The sequence below is a fragment of the Notamacropus eugenii genome, chromosome 1, assembly GCF_028372415.1.
Source record: "Notamacropus eugenii isolate mMacEug1 chromosome 1, mMacEug1.pri_v2, whole genome shotgun sequence".
NCBI classification, from domain to species: domain Eukaryota; kingdom Metazoa; phylum Chordata; class Mammalia; order Diprotodontia; family Macropodidae; genus Notamacropus; species Notamacropus eugenii.
Window position 1 is genome coordinate 651,863,822 of NC_092872.1, and position 23,885 is coordinate 651,887,706.

The 23,885-nt window shown below is 41.0% G+C and overlaps 1 protein-coding gene across 11 annotated transcripts in view; it reads right to left on the bottom strand.

The window, feature by feature from the left end:
- SPTBN1 (spectrin beta, non-erythrocytic 1) overlaps window positions 1–23,885 on the bottom strand; it is a 270,174-nt gene that overhangs the window by 146,708 nt on the left and 99,581 nt on the right. Inside the window, exon 5 of one of the 11 annotated variants that reach the window (XM_072635566.1) lies at window positions 7,802–7,854. The exons of 9 other annotated variants lie outside the window; for them this stretch is intronic. In XM_072635566.1, the coding sequence (XP_072491667.1) occupies window positions 7,802–7,854 (53 nt within the window). Of the gene's footprint in view, window positions 1–7,801; window positions 8,342–23,885 lie in introns of those variants that run through there. One more of the 11 variants, XM_072635563.1, reaches the window with a different exon arrangement.

Sequence of the window (23,885 nt, forward strand, 5' to 3'; positions counted from 1 at the left end):
GCTGTGCTTTAGAGATAACTTAATCAGGCAGCAGTAGGGTGGATAAATCAAAAGGACAAACTACAGGTGGAGAGGTAAGTCTAGGAGAGAAGCAATAAAGGCCTGAGGAGGATATAGCAGTAAAGAGAAAAGGGAAAAAAAGGAAGATTTTGATTATTCTTACCCAGAATGGTTCTGGAGCATTCATACAGAGTACATTTTATCAATAAACAATGAAGTGCCTACTGTGTGTTTTGTCAAGATAGTCAAATAAGCATTTATTTGCTTACAAATACGTGTAATTATATTTACAAAAAACTTCTATTTGAGATGTGTCAGGCACTAAAAATTAATTGTTTACTGTGTACCAGCTACTCTAAGTGCTGGGGATACAAAGAAAGGGGGAAAAAAGTCTTTTACCCTCTTTGCAATCTCTGACTCCAAGGCACAGCACCAATCTCCTAGGAGATTCCTATCAAAGTATTCATGGCTGGAGAGTTGGATATAATTCTAATTACAATTCTTCTATCCAGTGACATTGGCCTCTTTACTGTTCTAGGAACAAAACACCCCATCTCTATACATTTTCTCTGGTTGTCTCATGTCTAGAATGCTCTCCCCTCCTCATTCCGTCTCCTGACTTCCTTCAAATCCCAACTAAAATCCCATCTTCTTCAGCAGATGTGTCAAACATGGAACCCAAAATACACCCAAATACAGCCTGAACCAGATTAAAATGGAATTGGGAAGTATTTAACAAAATAAATTTTAAAATATAACAAAACACATAATATTACATTTTAAAACTAAGCCAATACACAGCCTGCAGGGATCCTTATGTATGGATTATTGGGCACTAATCCTATTTGAATTTAAAACCATTTTTCTACAAGAAGCTAGTCCCTTTAACTCCAGCGTTTTTACCTCTCAATTACTTCCTATTTACCTTATGCATAGTTTGTGCATATTTATTGCCGTCTTCCTTCCATATTAGATTGTGGGCTCCTTGAGGGTAGGCAGACCAGACTGTCTTTTGCCTCTTTTTGGCAGTGGGTCTGGCACATAGCGGGCACTTAATAAATAACAAATGATTAAAGACTGTAGATCTGAAACCCACATCAACAGGGGTCCTCCCTTCCAACTTTGCAGCTAGCAATGCGTCCACTATTCATGTTAGGGTTCTTGTGCAGGTTTTCCCATTTATCCTCCAGAGAAGGACCTAATCAACAAAAAAGTCTTTTAATATTCTGTATCAGGGCAACACTCAAGACTATGAACCTTCACTCTTACTACTTGACAACTCTACCTCCTTCTTTTAAATCGTGCTTCTCTGTGCATAAATCATTCCTAACAACTCACTTACTTAATGCTTTTTAAAGCCTTAGGAATAACCTCCCCCAACCAATCAGTGGGGCAGACAGTTCTAGTTCATTAGTACTTCCTAGTATGAGGAAATCCAAGATTACTACAAAAGAACCACTTCAATGGATCTGTGTTTTCATTGCTGTGGGCACTCCCTCTTTACAGTGAGGGTGACAGTCCATCCACGACTTCTCAACCTATGTAATTCTGGTCTGTGGTAAATATTCTACAAGGCAGTGGTTCTCTTAAGTGTGCTCCAGAGAGGCCTGGAGATCCCCAAAGACCTTTCAGGGGTTCAGCAAGGTCAAAACTATTTTCATAATAAGATATTTTAACTCCTAATGTGATAAATATCGATAGATATAATCCACATAAACAAAAGCTCTTGGGGGCAAAACGATTTTAAAAATCATTTTAAGGGTGTCAAGAGGTACTGAGACCAAAAAGTTTGAGAAGCTCTGTTCTAGAGGGTACCCAGCATGTTACAGACCTTCCTCTGGGTCTTTTTACCATGTAATATCAGTGACTGATGTTGGTGAAGGTGACCCTATAGTGTAACTCACTTGCCAGAGTTTGCAGTGAACTCAGCGGCAAGTGTACCTTTCACTGGAAAGGATTCAAGTATGATTCAAGGCCACAGTGGGCTGGCCCCCTAGATGAAAATTTCTTTGCCATGGCAAATCACGGGAACTGCAATTCTCAGAAGTTTCTGTGATTGTTTGAGCATATTTGTTTTTCAGGAAAAAAATACTATAGGACCTATAGCATAAATGAGAGTTATGGAGAAAACCTGGTCCTGAAGAAAAAAAAAATCATTTTAAAAATCCATTCCATTACACTAACCTGCTGTTAGGGGATTCTAAAGAGCAAGGTGAAACTATGAAAGTCTGGGTAAGACATAGAATCTTCTTGGGACAAGGGTCTCTCTCACAGCTCACCTGCACAATCTAGTTTAAAGAGGAATGGATTTATAGTCAGGCGACAAGATTCAAATTACACATTCTGGTCCCAGTATTGAGGCCAAGAGAGTTTAAATCATAGATAATAAGAGGCAAAGTGGGGATTGGAACCCAAACTATTTGACTCCAAATCATCATCTTTTCATATGTATCAGGCATTCTTAACTTTTTGTTAAGAATGGACCCTTTGGGCCAGCTGGGTGAAGTCAATGAACTTCTTTCTCAGAATGTTTTTAAAGGCATAAAATAGAATACATAGTTTTACAAAGGAAGTCAATTATACTGAAATCCGGTTATAAAAATATTTTTTCAAACAAGTTCATGAACCCCAAGTTAAGAACTCTTGCTCAGGTAGCATCATGCTTTCTCAACTCTAAACCCCATGCTCCTGTGGCTATGGTATTTATTCTGTAAGTTCTCCAGACCGATACAACAGGTCAGAAGGTTTTATGTTTTTACATCTTAGCCAGGATAGGTGACCATCATCTGCCTTTCAACTTCCAGATCTAAATGAACTACTAATACAGCAAATACTCAAAAGACTTTTTTGCTTTCAATCACAGGAGAAAGACTTTTGAGGCAGAAATTCAAGGGCAACACTTTTTTTCTGGACCGACTGTTTAAAACAAATGATACCCCTCTTTCTTTAATATTTGAGAAATATACCAAGGCGAACACCATGCTAGCAAACAAACATGAAGTACATTCCTGTGGCCTGAAATTCTTCATCATCCTTTTCCCAACTAAAAATGTATTCCTACTACCCCAAGTTAAATGTCTTTAGTCCTCAGGCTCAGGCCTGCTCTCCAATCAAGCAAGGAATGTTTCTAAGTTCTGAAAAAACAGCTTCGAGGGGTCCAGGGTGGTAAGTAGTGAAGAAACATTTAAAAAGAACTTTCAACACAGGATAGTCATCTTAAACTACTCCATCCACTGCCAGAGCTTTGGGAATCAGTGCCCTAAGGACAATAATGAGCAAAGATTGACAGTCCCAGGGATAAAGGTGTGAACCGAAGAGAAAGCTTGCCTCCACCTTCCCAAATACCATTTTCATACAGGTTAAGATACAGTTTAACAAACAAACAAGAAAGGGTTTTGAGTAGAACTTGTTTTCATTTGATCTATTCACCATATTTTCATTCATTCTTAAAATGAGTAAATGACAGGTAAATTCATACATTAATATAATTTTAAAAACAAGGCCTTGGCGGGACTTGGGAAGATTTAAGGGAAGAAATGGAAGGCTTTGGATCTGCATCAGTGGAAGAATCACTCATACCAATCAAGACACTACTGACTTTTAAGCAAGGTGCTATGCAGAATTACAAACATGAATAAAACTCAAGTTCCCCTGCTGCATCTAATCTGGAAAAAAGACTATATAATCATCTTATACATCAATGGCTCCATGACCCCACTAATTTATTCATAGGGGCATTTATTGTACATCTCCTTATATACCGCCATGTAGCCCTTCCTATCTCCACTCCCTCAAACAAGCTCCTTAAGTCTGGGACTTCCATATGTCTTGCTATCCCTAGAACCTAGCACAATGCAGGCATATTATGGGTGCTTAATAAACATTTGTTGATTGTTTAATAAATGCCTGGTGATTGATGACTGCAATTGGCAACCCTTCCCAGCCTACACCCTACCCAGGACTACTTCTCCCAGTAGTCCCAATAAATCCTATTTAAAGCAAAATGTTGAAGACTTTCCTAGAGGCATTTTACAATTTTTAGGTTCCTAGGTGAAACATTCACAGTCTCCCTCCCAATATCACTTACACACAAGGAGGTGGGGCTGTGCCTAGAGGCAGTAACACCTGAGTTCAAATTTGGACTCAGACACTTCCTAGTTGTGTGATCCTGGGTAAGTCACTTATCCTCTGCCTCAGTTTCCTCAATTGTAAAATGGAGCAAATAGCAACTACCTCCTAAGGTCCTTGTGAAGATCAAAGGAGATAAAATTATTGAACTGTCGCAGCAGTTACTTCGCAAATGCTTATTCCTCCCTCCCCCATATTTCTTTGAGTTTTGTTTTTCAGTTGTTTCGGTCATGTCTGAACTCTTTGTGATCCCATTTGGAGTTTCCCTGGGAAAAAATATTGTAATGGTTTGCCATTACCTCCTCTCATTTTAAAGATGAGGAAACTAAAGCAAACAAGGTTAAGTGACTTGTCCCAGGTCACATAACTAGTATCTGAGAACAAATGGAACTCAGGTCTTCCAGAGGCTAGGCCCGGCATTCTATCCCGCGGGCTTCCTGTCACTTATTTGGTATGGATCATTTTTGGTGATACTCTACTGCCTACTTATATCCCTATATCCCCTCCTCATTCCTTACCCCCAATTTTTCTACTGGACATTTTATAGGGAAACAAAATCATATTCAGGGACTTTCAGTGGCTTGTCCATAGCCAGGGAGCTAGCAGGTAAGTGGTTAGAGGTCCAACTCTATGGTGTGCAAAGATTTTCTCCAGTAAATAAATTATTTAATTTACATTTAATTTAAATTCCTGAAAATCATGCTCCTATTTAGGAACACAGATTTGCATTTATTCATCTATGTACTAGTTGCTTCCTTCCAGTAGAATATAGTCTCCTTGAGGGCAGGGACTGCAGTGGTGTGTTTTGTTTTCCCTTTCACATCCGCTAACACCTAGCAGTGGCTGGTGCGTAGGTCACTTACCACCCGTCTCATATTTTAGGACAGTCTTCTCCTATCTAACTATGACTTTAAGTTGTCTACTCCCATACCTGGAAAAGAGGAATGGACTATCTCCTTCCAAGACCAACTCAAGTGCTCCCTCCTATTGAAGGCCTTCCCTGTGGCCCAAGTGAAAAGCAGTCTCTCTTCCTCAAATTTCTCCTGGTAATTCATTTGAACTTCTCCATTCTGCCTCAAACCACAGTTATTACACTTTTATTTGTCTACTCCCAAAACCAGCTAGATGTCCCCTTGCCCTCTACCCCCATTATGTAAAGTCCTTGAAAGGCGGGGACAAAATTTTATTTTATAATAGTATTCTCACTGCCTAAGCACAACAATTTCAGAAAGGTTTCTTTCAATTCAATTTAAATATCAAACAAGTAAGAATAAAATGGCTAAAAGTTTTGGATAGACATGGCCTAGCTTTTTAATGAAGCCATACTAGTATCCTCTAACAGCATAAAACACAAAAAAGGGAAGTCGATACTCATTAGTATATGAAACCAACTGTCAGTTTTTGAGGGGGTGGGGAAGAGAGAGTTACCATCCAACTATGTCAGCACAGAAAGACTCCTGAGTGAGCAAGGACTTGTAAACTTTTTTTTTTAGAAATTGCAAATATCAAAACACAAATGGCTTCAAAGATCCATTGTCCAGTATTTGTTCAAACTGGTCCCTTCTGTTTCCCAATACTTCAATGGTAATTGACCCATTAAAAAAACATGTTTTCTCAATACCACTAGGAGTTACTTTCTGTTCTAAAAAACACTAGCAGTAAAGGTGTGACTCCTAGGAGAGAGAAACCACAATATCTAGAAATGAGACTTATCTGGTGATAAATTAGGGGACAAAGGTCATCTTCAAAATACAAGACTAAAGTACAACCAAACTGAAATGGGATTTTCTTTCACTTGAATCCAAGGAGAGTCTTGCCTATATATTTTATAAATCTCAATCTAACATAGTATGAGTATCTTAGTCAATTGAAGATGTTTCCTGTGCTTAGACCCCACCCATCAAACTACTCCCTATGCCCCATTAAGAATAAACAGCCTTTTGTTATGGGTGGACAGAGGCAAAGGTATACTCAAAACTTTCCAATATTTTCCCTAGTTTTACTTTTTTTTTTTTTGTAAATGTTAAAGCTACTACAGGGGAGGGCTTAAGAAGCAAATGGGAAGCTGCTGTTTAATTAATTTTTCAACCTAGTATTACAGACTTCCCACATTGCCCCAAAGAGACACACATTTCTTTCCTCTTCCAAGGCATTAGGGGGAAAAAAAGGTGTAAACTCAGGAATGGGGGTGAGAGTAGGGGGGATGGGGAAGGGGTAAACTCCTGAAGGGAGTGAAACCAGTTTCTGAAGCTTAAAGTTGCAGAGGCCCTTACCCTAAGTCCAAAATGTAATGAGCAAACCACAACCATCCAGGAGGGCTCCTCCAACTTGCTTCCTTAAAATAACTGAATTCTGGGATCTTAATCAGAATGAAGAAGACACCGACTTGTTGGGGGAAAAAGTACATCTCAAAGCTTCCTTTTTGGTAAAATGGCCAAAGAATGTTGGATACTCCGACAAATGTTTAACTTTGTCACATTTTCTCTCTCCTTTTCCAGCTATGTCATTACTGTCAGCTATTTCGTAAGATAAATAAACCTATGAATGAAATAGTCCTTCCCTCTTCCTCCTCCTCCCAATCCCCCCAGAATAACATTCTTAGAGCAGAGCTTCCTTCCTTCTTACAGGAATCACACTTCTGGCAAATAAGAGTTAAGGTAAGAAAACATAATATACACTCAGATGAATTTTTCATAGTACTTGATCCATTCTGGGCCTACTGACTGATTACACAGATTTGAAAAAGAAAGATGTTCTGTTCCCAGTGATGAATCCTAAACCTTACACTATGGCCTTAGTCCATTATACTAAGTTTGGTACAGCCGGAGCAAAAACCATGTTTGCAGCCATTGATGGCACTACAGTAGAGGTTTGAAATCAACTTAATCCCATATGTAGACACCTACATAGGTAGACCCGAGCAACCTTCTCTGCTCAAAGTCGAAAATACAATTCCCAATGTTATTCTCCTGATATCATGAAGATGTCAAGAAACCCACCCTATATTACTGCAATTGAAAACAAGTGGCTATCCCACTGGATTGTTTATCAGGCAAAATCGACAGGAAGGGCTGCAGGGTAATTGGTGTTCCTCACCTCCTCCAACCCCAACACCACTCTCCCCTCCCCCCCAACACATCAAAAGAGTTAAAATTCCAAGATTAAGCACCAAGTCAAAACTGTAATTTAAAGAAGCCTTAGGAACAAAAAGACCACTCCCTCCTCCCCTTTTGTTATTGTTCTAAATCACTGGGTCTGAGAGAGTCCTCTTAACACCTTTAATATGGCCAGGGTGGGGGTGGCAGAGAAAGGGTAAGTTTGTTTGGATGCTAGGTACCAGACAGCTGCATACCAATGGAGTATTTGCATGGGGGATGGGGGGGGGGGGATGTGAGTGAGAAACCGACCAGACTGGGCAGATACCTGCCAACCAGGAGGGCCATCAGGGCACTAGGGGGAAAAGGGCCGAAGAGTAGGCTTGAAAAATAAATACACCACAGAAGAGCCCTGCCAACTAGTGGCACTGAGACGGGCCTGCCCAGCAGTTTCAGCCTTGGGTCTTCCTTGGATCCCATACCAAGCATATGGCATAAAGAGGGCGCCCAGGGCCGTCCGCCCTCACGTAGCATCACACCAAGACAAAGCTTTGGGGCCGGGCCGGGAGGGGGCTTACCTTGGAGCTGCTTGAACCTTCCTTCTAGCTGGTTGTAATTGTAAGGCACCTGACTCGTGTACCCAGGAGACAGGGGCCCGGAGAGGCTGGACGTTCGGTGTAACTCCATGACGAGCCCCCGACGGACGGCAGCAGGAAAGGCCCCCTCCCGCCCCCTCCAACATCCATCCACCGCCGCCGCCGGAGGAGCAGCTTCCCCGGGGCCGGAGGGCGGCCTTCAGCCGAGCCTCCCGCAGACGAGGCTTCCTTCTCGAGAGCCCGGCTTCGGCGGGGTCCAGGGCGGACCTCCCGCTCGGACGGGGTCCTCCTTGTTCCTCTTCCTCGGGGCACCCAGCCTAAAGCTGGGAAATTGTCTTTTTTATAGGACCGACCCACAAACAGGGGTTAAAAGAAAGCGCACCGGGCGCCAAATCCTACTTTTTAAAGAAATGCTAAGTAGGGGGGAAGCCAACGCCAGCCCCATTCACCCCTCCCCAGGGGGCAGCGGGCGCACCTCCCTCCTCCTCCGCCAACCTTCCTGCAGCGCTGCGGGTTTGTAATTTAATCAGCAGCCACTCACGGTGTATTTAGCGGTGATGTCACTTGATTAGCATAAAGCATTGTAGAGGAGACGAAGGCCCGTACCACAGGGCCGGGGTGCGGGGGAGAAGGGGACGAGAAGGCGGGCTGAGCCGGCGCTCCCCCGAAGCGGGAGCCGCGGGAGCCGCGGGAGCCGCACGAGGGGACTCCTCCCGGGCGATCGCGCCGCGGACACGGGGCGCGAGGGCCGCTGCGGGAGGAGGACCCGGCGCGGCCCTCCCCGAGGGAGCGGGCGAGCCTCGCGCTTGGTACCTTCCTAAACAAAGCTGGTGGAATTACAATCTTTTGTTGGGAGCCTCATGTAACGGAAAAGTCTCCGATTACTATCGCAGATGAAAAGGAGAGCCCTCCCAGGTTCCGTCGGCCGGGGGAGGGCTTTGGGCAGGGACCCCGCCAGGTAAGGGGGAGAGCGGCCTCATGCACTATTCAGCGCACTGCGGGCGGCGGCGGCTGCCGCTGCAGGTCCCGGACAACGCGAGCCAGGGGGCCGTGCACCTGGGGCGGCGGGCGGGCCCCGCCGAGGCTCCTCCCCTGGGCGCCCATCTGCAGCCCGGGCTGGCGGCGCGGGAATCTCCGCGGAGGGCTGGAGCGTCTCAATCAGGGCAGTCCCCCGCACGCCCGACGCTCGCGGAAGATCGGGGCGGCCAGGGGCAGCTGAGGCCCGGGGCCGCCTCCCGATGGCCTTTCCGCCGTCGGCCGGCGCAGTTCCACCCGGGGTCCGGGACTTCAAGCACACACGTCCACATCCGCTCCACGTGTGCGGTGGAGTTCCTCCTGGATACAATAAATCCTGCTTACCTAAGCCTTTATTAGGATACTGTATCTAAAGCATTCTGCAGAACCTTCAGTGCTGCTCCCAGGGCATCCCAGTCTTGATGCAGACGTAACGCAGAGGAAACTTACAACTGCACTAAGACTGGAGACATCCCTCTCCTCTACCTCAGTGGCAAGGACTTGGTGCACGCGACCCTCTGTTATCCTGCCTACAACCCGGTGAGGCAGTGTGAATATTATCAAAATAAAAGGTATTCCCTGTGTTATTAAAACAAAAAGAACAGTTTGCTCTGAATATAATCCCCCCCCCAAATTTCTTCCCTATCTACCCTCCTCTTCACAGAAAAAAGTTGTCAACATGTTAAATTTTACTTTTCCAATCTGAAGTCCTACAGTACAGGTACAAACAAAGTTATTTCTTAAGGGATTGGCTTTCAAAGCAGATTCAGAGTTAAATAGCATTGGACACTACTATAAATTTACACCTATAATTCTTTAACACATAATTAAAGGGCCTCCTCCCTATTACTTGAAGTTACAGCAGAGTCTGGATTTCTCTAAAGAACCAAATCCTTCTAGGAAAGTAGATTTAACACATTTATAGTGTCAGCCACATCCCACCATAAGGCCAGGTCTAAAGCAGGGCTGGAGAACATTCAATTCATCTTCTTTTAAAACTACAAATGGCAATTGTCTGTTTCCTGCAATGCGTTTTCCAAGCTGGTTAAGAGACTCCTGTTGTATCCAGTGCCAGCAGGAGGCTGCTAAGTAGGGTCATTTAGCAAAATGAACTACAACTAGATTTTTTCCCCCTCACAGCATGCCATCCTCCACAAAAATAAATGAATGAATAAATGAGTCAGTAAATAAAAAAATGAAAAAGCAAGCTAGGTGAAATTCACTTAGAAGAGATTCCCCTGAATAGACCTATCTATGTTTGGTGCCATATGCTCTGATCAAGTGTAAATTCTCTAGTTGGGCACTGAAGCTACATCTAGATTCTCTCTGCTGATTGTCGTCTAGGCAAGGCTGTAGAAATCAGATTGCACGGGTTTCTGAAGGCTCTGCCAGGGGAGCACAAGTTCTGGCAGGTTCTACCCACTCTGGAAAGGTCCTACTCAACTCAGGGGTGCTGCTGCCAGACAAGCTGGTATATGAAAAGATTCCTGCCGCTCTCTTCCCTGACAGCACAGTAGGTGTTGCCATGGCCCTCAAGGGTGGGGCAAGCTGTTGTCATGATAGCAGATAGGGTGATGACCAGCTATGACACTGCCAAGATGGTGGGCAATTCACCATCCGTTTGCCACTGTTGCCAAGCACCCATGAAATCCTTTTCTTATGTAACCACCCCCTACTCTTCAAGAAAGACAGGCTTAGAGACAGGCCAGGAGATGATAACTGAAGTCAGACCAGGCCAGTATTGCTCCTCCAGACACTAGGATTTGGAACCCTGCCTTCAGTGTTGCCATCATGCTGGGCTTATTACCAAGTAGCATTAGCTTCAAACAAAGCAACTTCTCTCTCAATGAGCTTCAGTAAGCTCTGAATTCTGCAAACTCCTATTGAGGGGCCACAAACCCCTCAGTCTTAGATCTGGCTTCTTTTTCAATTAAATATTAGATTTATTTAGTTGCAAACTCCTTGTGCCTGGTTCTGTGTCTTACCTATTTTGATAATTCCAGTGCTCAGGAAAATGCCATATACATTGTATATGGTTGAATGTTGGTTGAATTTAGTAGGGTATGAGTCTAGCACATGCTTACTGTCTGACAGATCTTATCTAAATGCAGTCTCATGACTTGAAGAAAACTTCTTTTTTTGCAGCCACAGTGACTACATGTAAACCACAAAGTTCAAGTTATCTATAATAATTTTTAAATGTCTATCCCCTTTGACAAAAATATCTTGTTTTCCTGTCTCCTTCTGAGCTTTTCTTCTGTGTGGTGATAAAATCTGGTTTCCCCAGGTTTTATATTTTTGTTTGTTTTACAAAGTTTATATCAGTATACACACACATACACAAATGCACAAAAGCACATATATTGTTGTTCTGAATATTTTTTCATATCTGCCTCACTTTCTCTGTTCCCTTATCCTTTTATATATTCTTCATATTTGTCATTCCTTATAGCACATTAATATTCCATATCCCACCATTTGTTTAGCTATCCCCAAATTGCTAGACACGTGGTTTTTTTGTTTGTTTTAGCTATTGTGAGTAATGGTACTACTAATATTTTCGTACAAGTGGTCTTTTTTTAATCTCCTTTCAATTAACATCCTTCGGGTTTAGTCCTAGCAGTAAGGTCAACAAACCAAAGGGCATCAACAGTTAGTTCAGGAGCTCTGAATGCACACTGATACTCTGTTTTCCAAGGGTTTGCACAATTCACAGCTCCACTTATTTTATCTCACCTCTGCCAACATTGAATTTGAGCATTTTAAAAATATCTTTGCCAGTGGGCCTCCCTGAGAGACAGTATCATATTAGTGTAGAGCTGGTCTTGGAGCCTGAGTTCAGGTTCTTGACACATTCTGGCTGTGTGATCCTGCCTGGGTAAGTCACTTAATTTCTTAGTGCTTTGGGCAATTCTCAAATCCTGTTAAGTTTTATAGAAGGTGGTAGCCAGCATGGCACCCAAGAGTTCCCTCTATCAGTAAAAGCACACATGCAAGCTCTCTGTCCCTATTCCTTTGCCAGTTTAATGGGTAGGCACTTACTTAACATGCTAAACTTGACTGTCTGATGGTATTATTTCAGAGTTGTTTTATTTTGCATTTCTAATATTAGAGCATTTGAATTTTTTGGTAGTTATTGACTGTGCTTCTTTTGAGAAATGCTTATTCATGTCCCTTGATTGCCTCTTTAATGGAGAAAGAACGTTGCTTTCTATAAACGTGAATCAATTTCTTCACCAATTTTGAACATTATATTCTTATCAGAAATGTTTGATTCTGTATTTTATGACAAAGATTTTTCTCCAGTTTTTTTCTCTCCTTTTTATTTTGAATATATTGCTTTTTGAAAAAAAAACTTTCTTTTCATATAATCAAATCTATCTTATTTCATTCCTAATAAAGTACAATTTTGATAAGATGGGATTTATAGGAAAGCACTACTGGTGAAAAAAGCTTTACGAGTTGTGAAAATGAGATAGCACAACAGTTTTTTGGGGATTTCCAAGAAGTCTAGTTTGGCTGAAACTTGGGCTCTGTGCAGGGGAGTTATAAGGGGAAAGATTGTAAAGGTACCTTGAGACTAAGTAGTGAAGGGTCTTGTATTCTAAGGCAAAGTCAGAGGGCATGAAATCAGTACATCTATGCTTTTGACATATGAATATTGCATCGATGTACAGGACAGATTGGTAGGAGAGAGGAAAATCTTGAGAACATTTAGAAGACAACTTCAGCAATTCATAAAAGAGGCAGAAAAGGCATGGACTAATTTAATGAGAATGGAAATGAAATGTGTTTGGAAGGATTGGGGGTCCAGAATGAGGGTCATAATAGACATATGAATCAGATATTTGGTGTTGAAGGGGCCTAGGAGGCCATAGAATCCAACTCCACAGGATCATCCAGAGGTGGAAGAGACTTGAGACGCTATCACATCTAACACTCATTTTAAAGAGAAGGAAAATGAGGCTTTGACAGGTTAGTTGGCTAGTCCAGCATTCAGCAGCTAGACTGAGGTGGGATTTGAACATAGACCTTTCTTCTTAATTCCATATCCAGCAGCCTGTTATCTATTTCCTTTACTCCTACTGCCTCTAAAAGAAATAGTTCTTAACTTATTTTTAGGGGGAGAGGAGAGAAGATGATAGAGAAAAAAAGGAAAATAATTTTTGGTTTAGGGCATGTTAAAATTGAAGTTGCTGGATGAACTTGGGGCTGATACAACAGATCTGGGAATCATCCAAATTGTCACACTAGCCCAAGTCACAGTAAGAAATAAAATGCCAAGAGAAGACCAAGTTCGGAACCTGAGGGTAAAGGGGGAGGGAGGGGATACATCTACAGATTAGGGGTGGCAAGAGGAAAAAAGAGCCAGCAACTGAGACAGAAAAAGAAGTCAGAGAGAAGAAGGCAGATGGATCATGGTCACAGAAACCTGGGGGAACAGAAAATGGCTCTTCTAAGAAAAGTACATAGTGAGAGTACTTAGTCTAGGAGAAATCCACGAATAGTAAGGAATGAGAAAAAGTCTTTTAATGTGGGGATTAGCTAACACTTCGAGCCTTGTGTTTTTGTAGGACAGTGGAGGTGAAAGACCAATTATAAGGGATTAAAAAATAAATTAATGGTAAAGGAAGAGTCAGGCTATAAGTGTGGAAAAAAAGTGCCTGAAGACCCAAATTGAAAAGGGATTAGGATTACATACAGCTGGGGGTGGATGAGGCGGGGGGGGGGGGGGGGGGGGGGGGGGGGGGGGGGGGGGGGGGGGAAGCCTGTTCAAAGGAAGGAATTTAGTTTGTTTTTAGAAGAACACAACGTGGAAGTAGAACTCTTAGGGCAAGATCTTGGAGGGGTCCTGTAGGTATGGAAAGAAAAGCTTAGGTGAAGGGAATGTTTCTTTAGAGACAGGCGTATAGTCAAAGCTCTGTTTTTTCCAGTAGCAATACAGGGCTGAGATCTGGACTATAAGGAAAGCTGAACACCAGAGAACTGACACTTTAGAATTATGGTGCTGGAGAAGACTTTTGAGAGCCCCTTGAAGGTCAAGCAAGAAGGTCGCATCAGTCAATACCTAAACTGTTTCAGGCTAGTTGCTGGAAAGTCAAGTACTGAAGCTGAAGATTACATACTCTGGCCACATAATAAAAAGATGGAAGACATTGGAAAAGACTGATGTTGGGAAAGATTGAAGGCAAAATGATAAGGACATAACAGAGGATGAAATGGATAGTTAGTAAATGTGGACACAAAGGCACATGAATTTCAAGAGACTTTGAGAGATAATGGAGAATAGAAGGGCTTGGTGTGCTGTAGTCCATGGGGTCTCAAAGAGTAGGACAGTATTGAATAAGTGAACCACAATAAATAAGAGGAAAGCACTAGTGAAGGTATAAAGAAACCTTGAGAAGGAAAGGAGAGAGTTCATATCATGTCACATCATAACACATGTCAATAAAAGTAGGCAAGGGGCAGCCAGGTGGCTATATCGGATGTAATAGTGGGCTGGAGTCAGGAAGAATCCTCTTTCTGAGTTCAAATGAGACCTTAGACACTTAGTAGCTATGTGACCCTGGGCAAGTCACTTAATTCTGCCTCATTTTCCTCATCTGTAAAAAAGCTAGAGAAAAAAAAAGGCAAACCACTCCAGTATCTGCCAAGAAAATCCCAAATGGGGTTACAAAAAATCAAATGTGACTGAACAACAACAAAAAAGTGGACAAGGAGGTGACACCTACTAAGAATCTTTTTGAGTGATGTGTTTCAGCCCTAGTAATTCGAGAAGGATGCTATAAACACCTTGAGGATACGGTCCATATCTTTTTCATCATTGTATCAACAACAGTCCCTAATACAATGCCTTCAGCATATATCATGGTAGGTGCTCAATAAGTAATTTTTTATTTTGCATGCCTTACACTGGAAAGATGAGGACCCTGAAGAACTAACTGAAAGCGAGTACAACAAACTGGAGCCAGTAAGGCAAAGTATAGTCATCCTGGGCAAGTCACTTTGATCATCTGTGAAAAGAAGTTTAGATGTGAGGACTAAGTAGGCTTAGTCTACTAGTTTCCTATTAACTTAAAAAGCAGTATGGAACTTTTGCAGTAGCCTGGGAGGGGGGGGGAGGGCAGGAGATAGCATTTATTAAGTGTATACTATTTTCTAGGAACTGTACTAAAAGCTAGAAATAAAAATACAGTCAACAAGCCAGTCTGTACTCTCAAGGAGATTATATTCTAATAGAGGAAGATAAAAGGGAGCAGATAAAGAGAGCAGGTTGGGAAGGGAAGTGATAGAATAGAAGCTCCTTATCCACACTCTTTGGAAATAGTGGCCAGGAAATTATGTAGTGGACTACAGTGGTTTAGCCTGGGTAACTGCCTCTCAAGACCAAATGTTCTCGAAATAAACAAAAACATTTCACACATATTCTCCCTTCCACAAAGGTTTCAATGATGTTAAAAAGCATCAATGAAACTTGGCATGAGTGTAAACATAAAACCCAACTACACACCAATCATGGATCCACTGAGCACTGGAGTTCAATAAAAATCTGTTTTTAGGAACAATGAGTATAACTTGTTTTAAATTTCTTCTAATTCTAGTCAGCAAGAAGGCAGAAAGAGACATCCAGGAACTTTCTCAATAGTTCAGATGAAATAAAAGGAGTTGATTCTTTGAGTTTTCTTTTTTTCCTAGCATGTGGTGGGCTTGTATACTTAATCTGGGATGATTTAGTATTTGGCATGAGAATGGAAACATTAAAGGAGGAATAGGAAGGAGACCTAGGTTCATTCCAAGTAGCTTTATGTCTCAAAAAAAGATGAATGCTATTACTACATTACAGCATTCTGAAAGGGTAAACTTTTGGGCGTTCATTTCCTGAACATCCAAACATTGATGATATTGAAAAGGTCCAGAGGAGGACAGCCAAAATACTGAAATATGATGGGATTCATAAACACTTAAGGGTTACAAAAACCTAGCACCAGACTTTCAGCTGGTAAAGATTGAGAGAAAAGAGATCGAGTCTCAAAACAACAAAAGGACAAAACATAAACTTTTCAGTCATATCCATTTCCAATGTCTTCCATTGAGACTTTTCAGACTTCTCCTTTCCTCATCATCCACAGTTTAATCTCATTCCCTTTAATCATACTTTAAACAACTGCAGCCATTTCTCCAATGCTAAAAATCATATTTTTCTTTCCACTGGTCTAACTATATCATCTCCAAATTGATGAATAGACATAAATTCAAATAATTCATCATAGTTTTAAGCCTTCCTACCAAATTGCTACTTCCTTTATCAATTTTCTTATCTTTCCTTTAGCTCCCATTTACTCTCTCCTCCCAGAGACCTCATTTTTTTTCTTTTTTGGCTGCTCTTTCTCCCACTTGTGCCTCACATTCTGCACCTTCCTTCAACCCATTGACCATAAGCCTGGAAAGCCTTCTACCCAATAACTACCTAGTTACCAGGCCTCTGATCACATATTTTCTGCAAAGCCTGCCCCTACTTAAGTGGAAATAATTCCCCACTTATCCTGTAATACAATCAATTTACAATGCTCCCTTTCCCTTCCAGAAAAATAATCACGATTTCAGAATTAGAAAGGACCTCAAAGGTCATTTAATTCAAAACTTACCTAAACAAGAATTCCTCCCTCAAGTAGTCTTGAATATCTATCTGTTGGGGAGAATTCACTCCCTCCAGAGTCAATCTATTCCACTTGAGGATAGCTGTAACTTCAAAACAGTCTTTACCAAGCCAATACCACCAGAGTGGCCTACTCGTCTTAGTTCTACCATCTAGTACCAAGAAGAACAAATCTGTTTCCTATTGTGCTTCGTAACCTTTCAAATACTTGAAGGCAGTTTTTGTTTCTATTTCTACTCCAAAGCTTTTTATAAGCTAAACATTTCCAGTTTCTTCAATCAGTTTTCAGGCCATGATCTCTAGGATTATTACCATCCTGGTTTCAGTACTGTGGAAGCTCCAACTTATCACTGACCTTCATAAAAGTAATGTTCATAACTGAAAACAGTACTCCAAATATGTCCTGACCATGGTGGAGTTCAGTGGGATCATTTCCATAGTTCCATTCTAAAATAAGAAAAAGCAACTTTTTTTTTAAAAATAGAAGCAGTAGTTTCTATGGACCTTTTTTCCTTAAGTATAATGATTCCAAGTCTTAGTTTGGTACTCCTTTCTCTCTCATGGGGATATTGCAAAAAACTAATTATTTTAGAAAATTATTTAAAAATAAAAATTAATTCAATCAATGTTTATTCAATATGTTACTGGATCTGTGCTTTTACAAGTGAGGGTACTCCTGGTCAATAAACAAACATTTATTAAGCATCTACTGTGTGGCAGGCAGCATTCGAGGGCCTGGAAGACCAAGAATGAAACAATCCCTATCCTCAAGAAGTTTACATTACATACTCTACCAGTACCAACAGCAGCCTATCCACACCATCTCCTTCTGCATAATTCTTGTACATGTTTTTTGCATAAATCTTTCAAAGAGGATTCACTCAATGCACCAGAGATGCATTCTTCTGGTTCTTTTAATTCTCTGGGGATACCAGTACAATCTTGAGGCTATCCATCTGTTATACTCCATCCTCAATTCATGATTAGCCCAAGACCTTTCCCATTCATATGCATACTTGATAATGTCCTTTATTCAATTTCTCAGCCCTAAGTCACATTTCTTTTAATCCAATTAAAATAAATAAGACTGTATCAAATGGAATTGTTGACTGCAAAGAAATGGAAAAAAGTTGTCAATCACTGTCAGAATATTTAAGTATAGGGCAAGGATGATAGCAAGAGTCCATGGTTTATAACACATGTGTGCTATAAAGGAAAACCTGATTTTCAGTTGCAAATGGACAGTTGCCAATGGCACACCCTTCTCCTCACAGCAGCTTATCAAAGTCCACGAATTGCCTTTTACAAGAGCCATCACGGCCTGCCAGCACCCCCAGTTGCCATGATAACACTTCCTCCCACCTTCCACTCAAGATTCCATACTTTTCTCTCCAATTTGACCCCTCCCATATACACTTTTGTGAGTAGGTGCTCTGCTAGCTCTGTCTCTAGTCTCTGTTTCTCTGTGTCTTTCTGTCTCTATCTCTCTCCCTCTCCCAACCAGAAGAACTGAGTTTGAAACTACATTGGCACACTACTTGGCACCACTCCTTTTCTGCCAATCCCCAGATGACAGTCTGTGTGAATCACTGTCTGGAGCCAGGGTCACAGTTTAGAAATATATAACCAGGAGAATATGTCAACCACTCCTCAAACCTGTGCACTGTATCAGTGTCAAATAGTGATCGTAAATGCTGCTGTTCCTGTTCTCTCAGCCCACTTGAAACTGGAACCCCTCATGAAATTCCATCTCAATGCTCAGGTGCTGCAGGGATCAGTGCTTGTAGTTGAGTCACTGGGCAATAATCACCAGAGTTCTCTACTGGTCTTTTCTTTTGGTTTGTCCCATAACTAATTATTATAAAATGATACTGATAATAATATTCTTATTAAATGAGATAATATTTATAAATCACTAACACAGTCCTGACACATAATGGGCACTTAAATGCTAATTCCTGCCTTACCCCATCCCCCTCAAAATAATGATATTCAATACAAGGTAGCTAGTTGGCAAGATAGAGTAGTGGGCCTGGTGTCAGGAAGACCTGAGTTCAAATCCACCCTCAGACACTTACCAGCTATGTGACTCTGGTGAAGTCACTTAACCACTGTTTGTCTCAGTTTTCTCATATGTAAAATGAGAATAATAAAAGCACTCACGATTGCAAATGACATGGTGAATGTAAATCGATTAGCACAGTACCTGGCACGTAGTAAGAATTATATAAATTTTACCTATTATCAATACTATTATTATTCAACAGATCTAATTAAGAAAAGAAAGTGGGTGAGAAGCTAATAAGTAGACAGTCTATAGAGAATCTCAACATTGCAAAGGACCTTAATGTACATCCATTACAACCCATCCCTGATAAATAATCCTCTTCGTATGACACCCAACAAGTGGTCATCTAGCCTGTGTGTGAAGACTTGCATGAAAGAGGAATTATTACCCTCCTCAAGTACTATGTTATACATATACCAAAGCAGAGTACAATGGGATAATTACTATCTCCCTGGTTCTGTGCTCTTAGTTGTTATGCTATGTTAGTTTCTTTGGCTGCCATATCAATCACACTATTGTTCACATTGAACTTGTCCATCCCAAACCCCCTAATATTTTTCAAATGAACCATTCTCTAGCCATGTCTTCCCCCATCACATGCCAGTAAAGGTCATTCTTTTTTAACTTAGATGTATGAATTTGCATTTAACACTATTAAATTTCATCTCATTAGACTCAACTCAATGTTCTAGAGGCTAGAATCCAAACCTCACAGAACAAATCCCCTTAATAAAAGGATTTGTTCTGTAAAACTTGGACTCAGTCAAAAGGCTGCACCCAGGGACCTAGAATACCACATGTGGCCTTGAGGCTACAGGTTCCCCACCCCTGTGAAAAACCCATCAAGATTTTTCTCTTTTAGATCCTGCTTAAGTTAACCAAGGTGCTACCAGTTCCACCTAGCTTTGAGTCATCTGCAGATAAGATAAGCATGACCTTCATCTAGGGGATGGATAAAAATGCTGAACAACACAGATCCTTGGGCCTCCAAAGGAGACCTTCAGAGCTTAAGACAGAACCATTGTTAAGTACTCACTGATCTAGCCATTCAACTGGTTTTGAATCTACCAAACTGAAGTGTCATCTAACCACCATTTTCACAGAATTCATTGTCTAGCAATTGTAACAGAAGTCTAGTGTTTTTAGAAAGATCGCTTTGGGTTCAGAAGTGGAAAAATTAAACTTCATTCTCTCAGACTCTTTATGACCAACAAAAAAAGAAAGTTTCGCCTCTTTCTACCTCTTCTGTAAAATGAGGAAGGTGGACTGTTCTCTAAGGCTGATCCCAGCTCTGATTCTGTACTTCTGTGGAAAAAATCAGAGTACATTTATCTTTCTCTTCATAGTTAGCTAGAATATAGGGCAGGTAACAAAGAGAATGGAACAGCTTTCTCTCAAAGAGGGGTTCTAGTTGTATCTAGACATACAACGTGATTGGTTGTATCCTGATGCAAACCATGGCAAAATTATTTTTTAAATCAAATTATTTTCCTAGGTTCTTGGCCAACCAACCACATCCAAAATGAGCACAAAGGAACTGATCACTTTTTATTGAGAAAAAATATATAGGGAACATTTAAGAATGGAAAATGATTTTCCTAGAAAAATATCTTTGAATCTTATTCTCCAACTGAAACTTATTCCTAGATCATACTGAGTGCTCTTATCTACCCATGCTAAGCTTCACAGTAGAGCAAAAGAATGTTTCACTAGAGAGGTCCCACCTTTGGCAAACAGGTGTTGCTATGTAACCTGAAGCAGAGAGTGGCTAGGTTGTGCCATAGGCCAAGTGAGTTAAAGAGAATAGAAACCTGAGGAATGTGATTGGGGCCAGGCCTATTCGTGTCCACATTTCCTGGTTCTATTTCCATACCCTACAGCAGTTGGAAAAGGCTGAGACAGACTTTCTTGTAGCCATTGAGCTAGGAATTTATAAGGCAATGAGTAAAAGCAATTTTCCAAGGAGCAGAGTTCATTTTAAAGAAATGAGGTAGAGGGAGGAAATCCAGAACCTTCTCAATACGGTGAAGAGGAAAAAGCATTACATCTTCAATCAGGATTTGGGTTTGGGTCCTGGCTCAGGTATTGTGAATCTGGGGTAAATCACTTCTTAGGTTTCACTTTCCTCCACCAGTAAAGTGAGGGAAGTTGCGGTAGGGCTCGGTAGTACCTTCCAATTCTTAAGTCTCGTGATCCTACTCCTCCCAGAAACAGGTCTTAGGACGTCACCTTTAGGCATACATTACCCAGGATCTGATTCAGACAGATTGGAATGAGAAAGCATCAGAGGAAAAAGCTAATTATCTGGCAGGTGTGTCTCTTGGCCTAAGGAGATCAATAAATACCTTCAAGCAAGGAAAAAAACAGAAAATAAAAGCCCATGAAAGACTTGCTACCCACCCTTCAGAGCAGTAAAGGTCAAATGCCAAATAATAGTGTACTGACTCAGAAGTTCAGAGGAGGAAGAGCTTGTACTGGGGGTTATCAAAAACTCCCCTAAGGAGGCAGGATTCAAGCGGAGGCACAGTTCATGCTAAAGGAGAACTACTTGAAAAAGCTTAATACTGTCCATAGGATTATAGATTTGAAGATAAAAAGGACTTCAGAGGTCAGCTAACCCAATCCTCTGATATTTTTCAGATGAGGAAACTGAGCCTATGGTCACATAGGTAATAAGTGACAGCAGAGGCAGGATTTGAACCCAGACCTTCTGTCACCAAATCCAGTGTTCTTTCGATTGTACCAAGCTGCTTCTGCTAATACCTTAACCAGATAAAGAACAATTAAGCCCTAATGAATAAGAAGACAAATTTCTTTTCCCTACTTTCATGCCTTAGAGCTAAGCTAGCAAACTGGGCTTGGGTATACAGAAAGATGGGAAAGAAGTTGTCTTCCACCCTTGCTTTTGTACAGTTTCTTATCTATGTAGCATTCAGTTGTGACTGGTCCTCCATACCCTACCCACCCATCTTCTACCACCATTACCAGAAAAAAATAGGGGGTGGGGAGCATGCAATTATGTCTGGGACAACTTTTGTGCCACTTTCTTCCCACACCTGTAATAGAGGGATAACAGATACTAACTACTTCCTCATTTGAAAGGAAATTTCTATGTCCCAATAAAGGAACACCCCTCTTTTAAGAAAAATGATAAATTAAAAGGCCTTAGACAAAAGTGGAAGATCTAGGATCTAGTTGCAGCATCAGCCTTTACTTGTGACCTTAAACAAGTCACACTTCCTCTTTGGTTCTTCATCTTTAAAATGAGAGAATGGGATAAAAGTGATCTAAGGTCCTTGACAGTTCAAAATTTTGTGATTCTATGACAGGCCAATTTGTAAAAGAGATTCTTTAGGAGACCAGTCTTCTCAGAATGTTTCCTTTAAAAAGTAAATCTACTGAAAATCATCCAGTTTGCCAAAACATTTACACCACTGCTCAAGACCACGTAGGTCACACAAATCTTGGACTTGTTTCCTGAAAGACTCCCTAAAACATAAACCCAAACAAAAGATCCACGATTAAGATTAGAAGGGCTTGATGGGCTTTGACAGCAAAATTGACCTCTATTTGTTTTATTCATTTGTGCACCAAAGATCTACAAACAGAATCATGATCAGAGGACCCAACTGTACAGAGTTGTAGTAGTGCAATGGAAGAAATGCTGAATTTGAATTAGTTCTAGTTTCCATCCTGCTATTTATTTACCTGTGTGGCTTTTGAGGTAATAGTAGTAATTATAATAATAATCTTGAGGTTTGTAAAGCACTTAGAAATATTATTTCATTTGATCCTTACAACAACCCTGGGTGTGTTTTTACATTTTACAGATAAGGAAAACTGAGGCAGACTTGCCCAGGTCCAATTGCAAGTCATTGTTAATCATTTTCTTAAAAGAGGGGTATTCCTTTATTGGGACATAGAAATTTCCTTTCAAATGAGGAAGTAGTTAGTATCTGTTATCCTTCTATTACAGGTGTGGGAAGAAAGTGGCACAAAAGTTGTCCCAGACATAATGGCATGCTCCCCACCCCCTACTTTTTTCTGGTAATGGTGGTAGAAGATGGGTGGGTAGGGTATGGAGGACCAGTCACAACTGAATGCTACATAGATAAGAAACTGTACAAAAGCAAGGGTGGAAGACAACTTCTTTCCCATCTTTCTGTATACCCAAGCCCAGTTTGCTAGCTTAGCTCTAAGGCATGAAAGTAGGGAAAAGAAATTTGTCTTCTTATTCATTAGGGCTTAATTGTTCTTTACTTGGTTAACGTGGTGTGATGCAGCCCACCTTAAGTGACTTGCCCAGGTACACTTATCTAGAAAGTGTCTGCAGCAAGATTTGAACTCAGGATTTCCTGGCTTCAGGTTTAGTATTCTATCCACTGTGCTACCTAGCTACCTCTAGGCATTTAACTTCTCTGTGCCTCATTCCTTCAATTTTCCTCAAACAAGGAAAATGGATCTTTGAGGTCTCGTCTAGCTTTGAAGTTATGATCCTATGACTGTTATTATAGTTTATATAAATTATAATTGGACCATAAATATAGCTTTATGTTAATACCTAGTTATATATTAATATAAACATGGTTTTATGTTAATAATAATGAGACTATAGATACTAGCATTTGTATAATCTTTTAAGGTTTTCAAAGAGCTTTATAAGTATTTCCACATATGATCCTCAGAGACACCCTGGGAGATGGTACTATTATTTGAACAATTTACATTTTACATTTGAGGAAACCAAGGCAGACAAAAGTTAAGTGACTTGCCCAGAGTCATGCTGCTAGAGAGCTTCTGAGGATGGATTTGAATTCAGGTCTTCATAACTCCAGGCACAGCACTCTAGCCACAGGACCACCTAGCTGCCTTACATTGTCTATAATATATTGTACACATATCTATCATTCGTTCAATAAATATTTATTAAGCATTTTTTATGAAGTAGGCCTTAGACACTGTTAGGGAAAAGGTAAGGAGGAGATATGAGAAGCTGCCCCTCCCATCAAGGACTTGATGCTCTGGGAGGGGAAATGAGATTTGTCTACTGCAGCACTCCAGTGAATCTGTGACCTCATTGGTATTTGCCATCCATCCGTGCCTTTCCATCCTGTTCTGGTCATGTGTCCTTTTATTATTCTTTTGTGTGCAAGTCATTGTTTATAATGTGATATAGCCCACCTTTTCTCCACATCTCTTTTTGAGTAGCCCTAGATCTCACTGAAGAAAAAGAGAAGCACTTTTAAAGTCTAATCTTCAATAAGCAATTCTTATTCCACTGTGAATTTGTCCAGGTTATCCTTGATGACAGAGGCTGACCTCTTTGG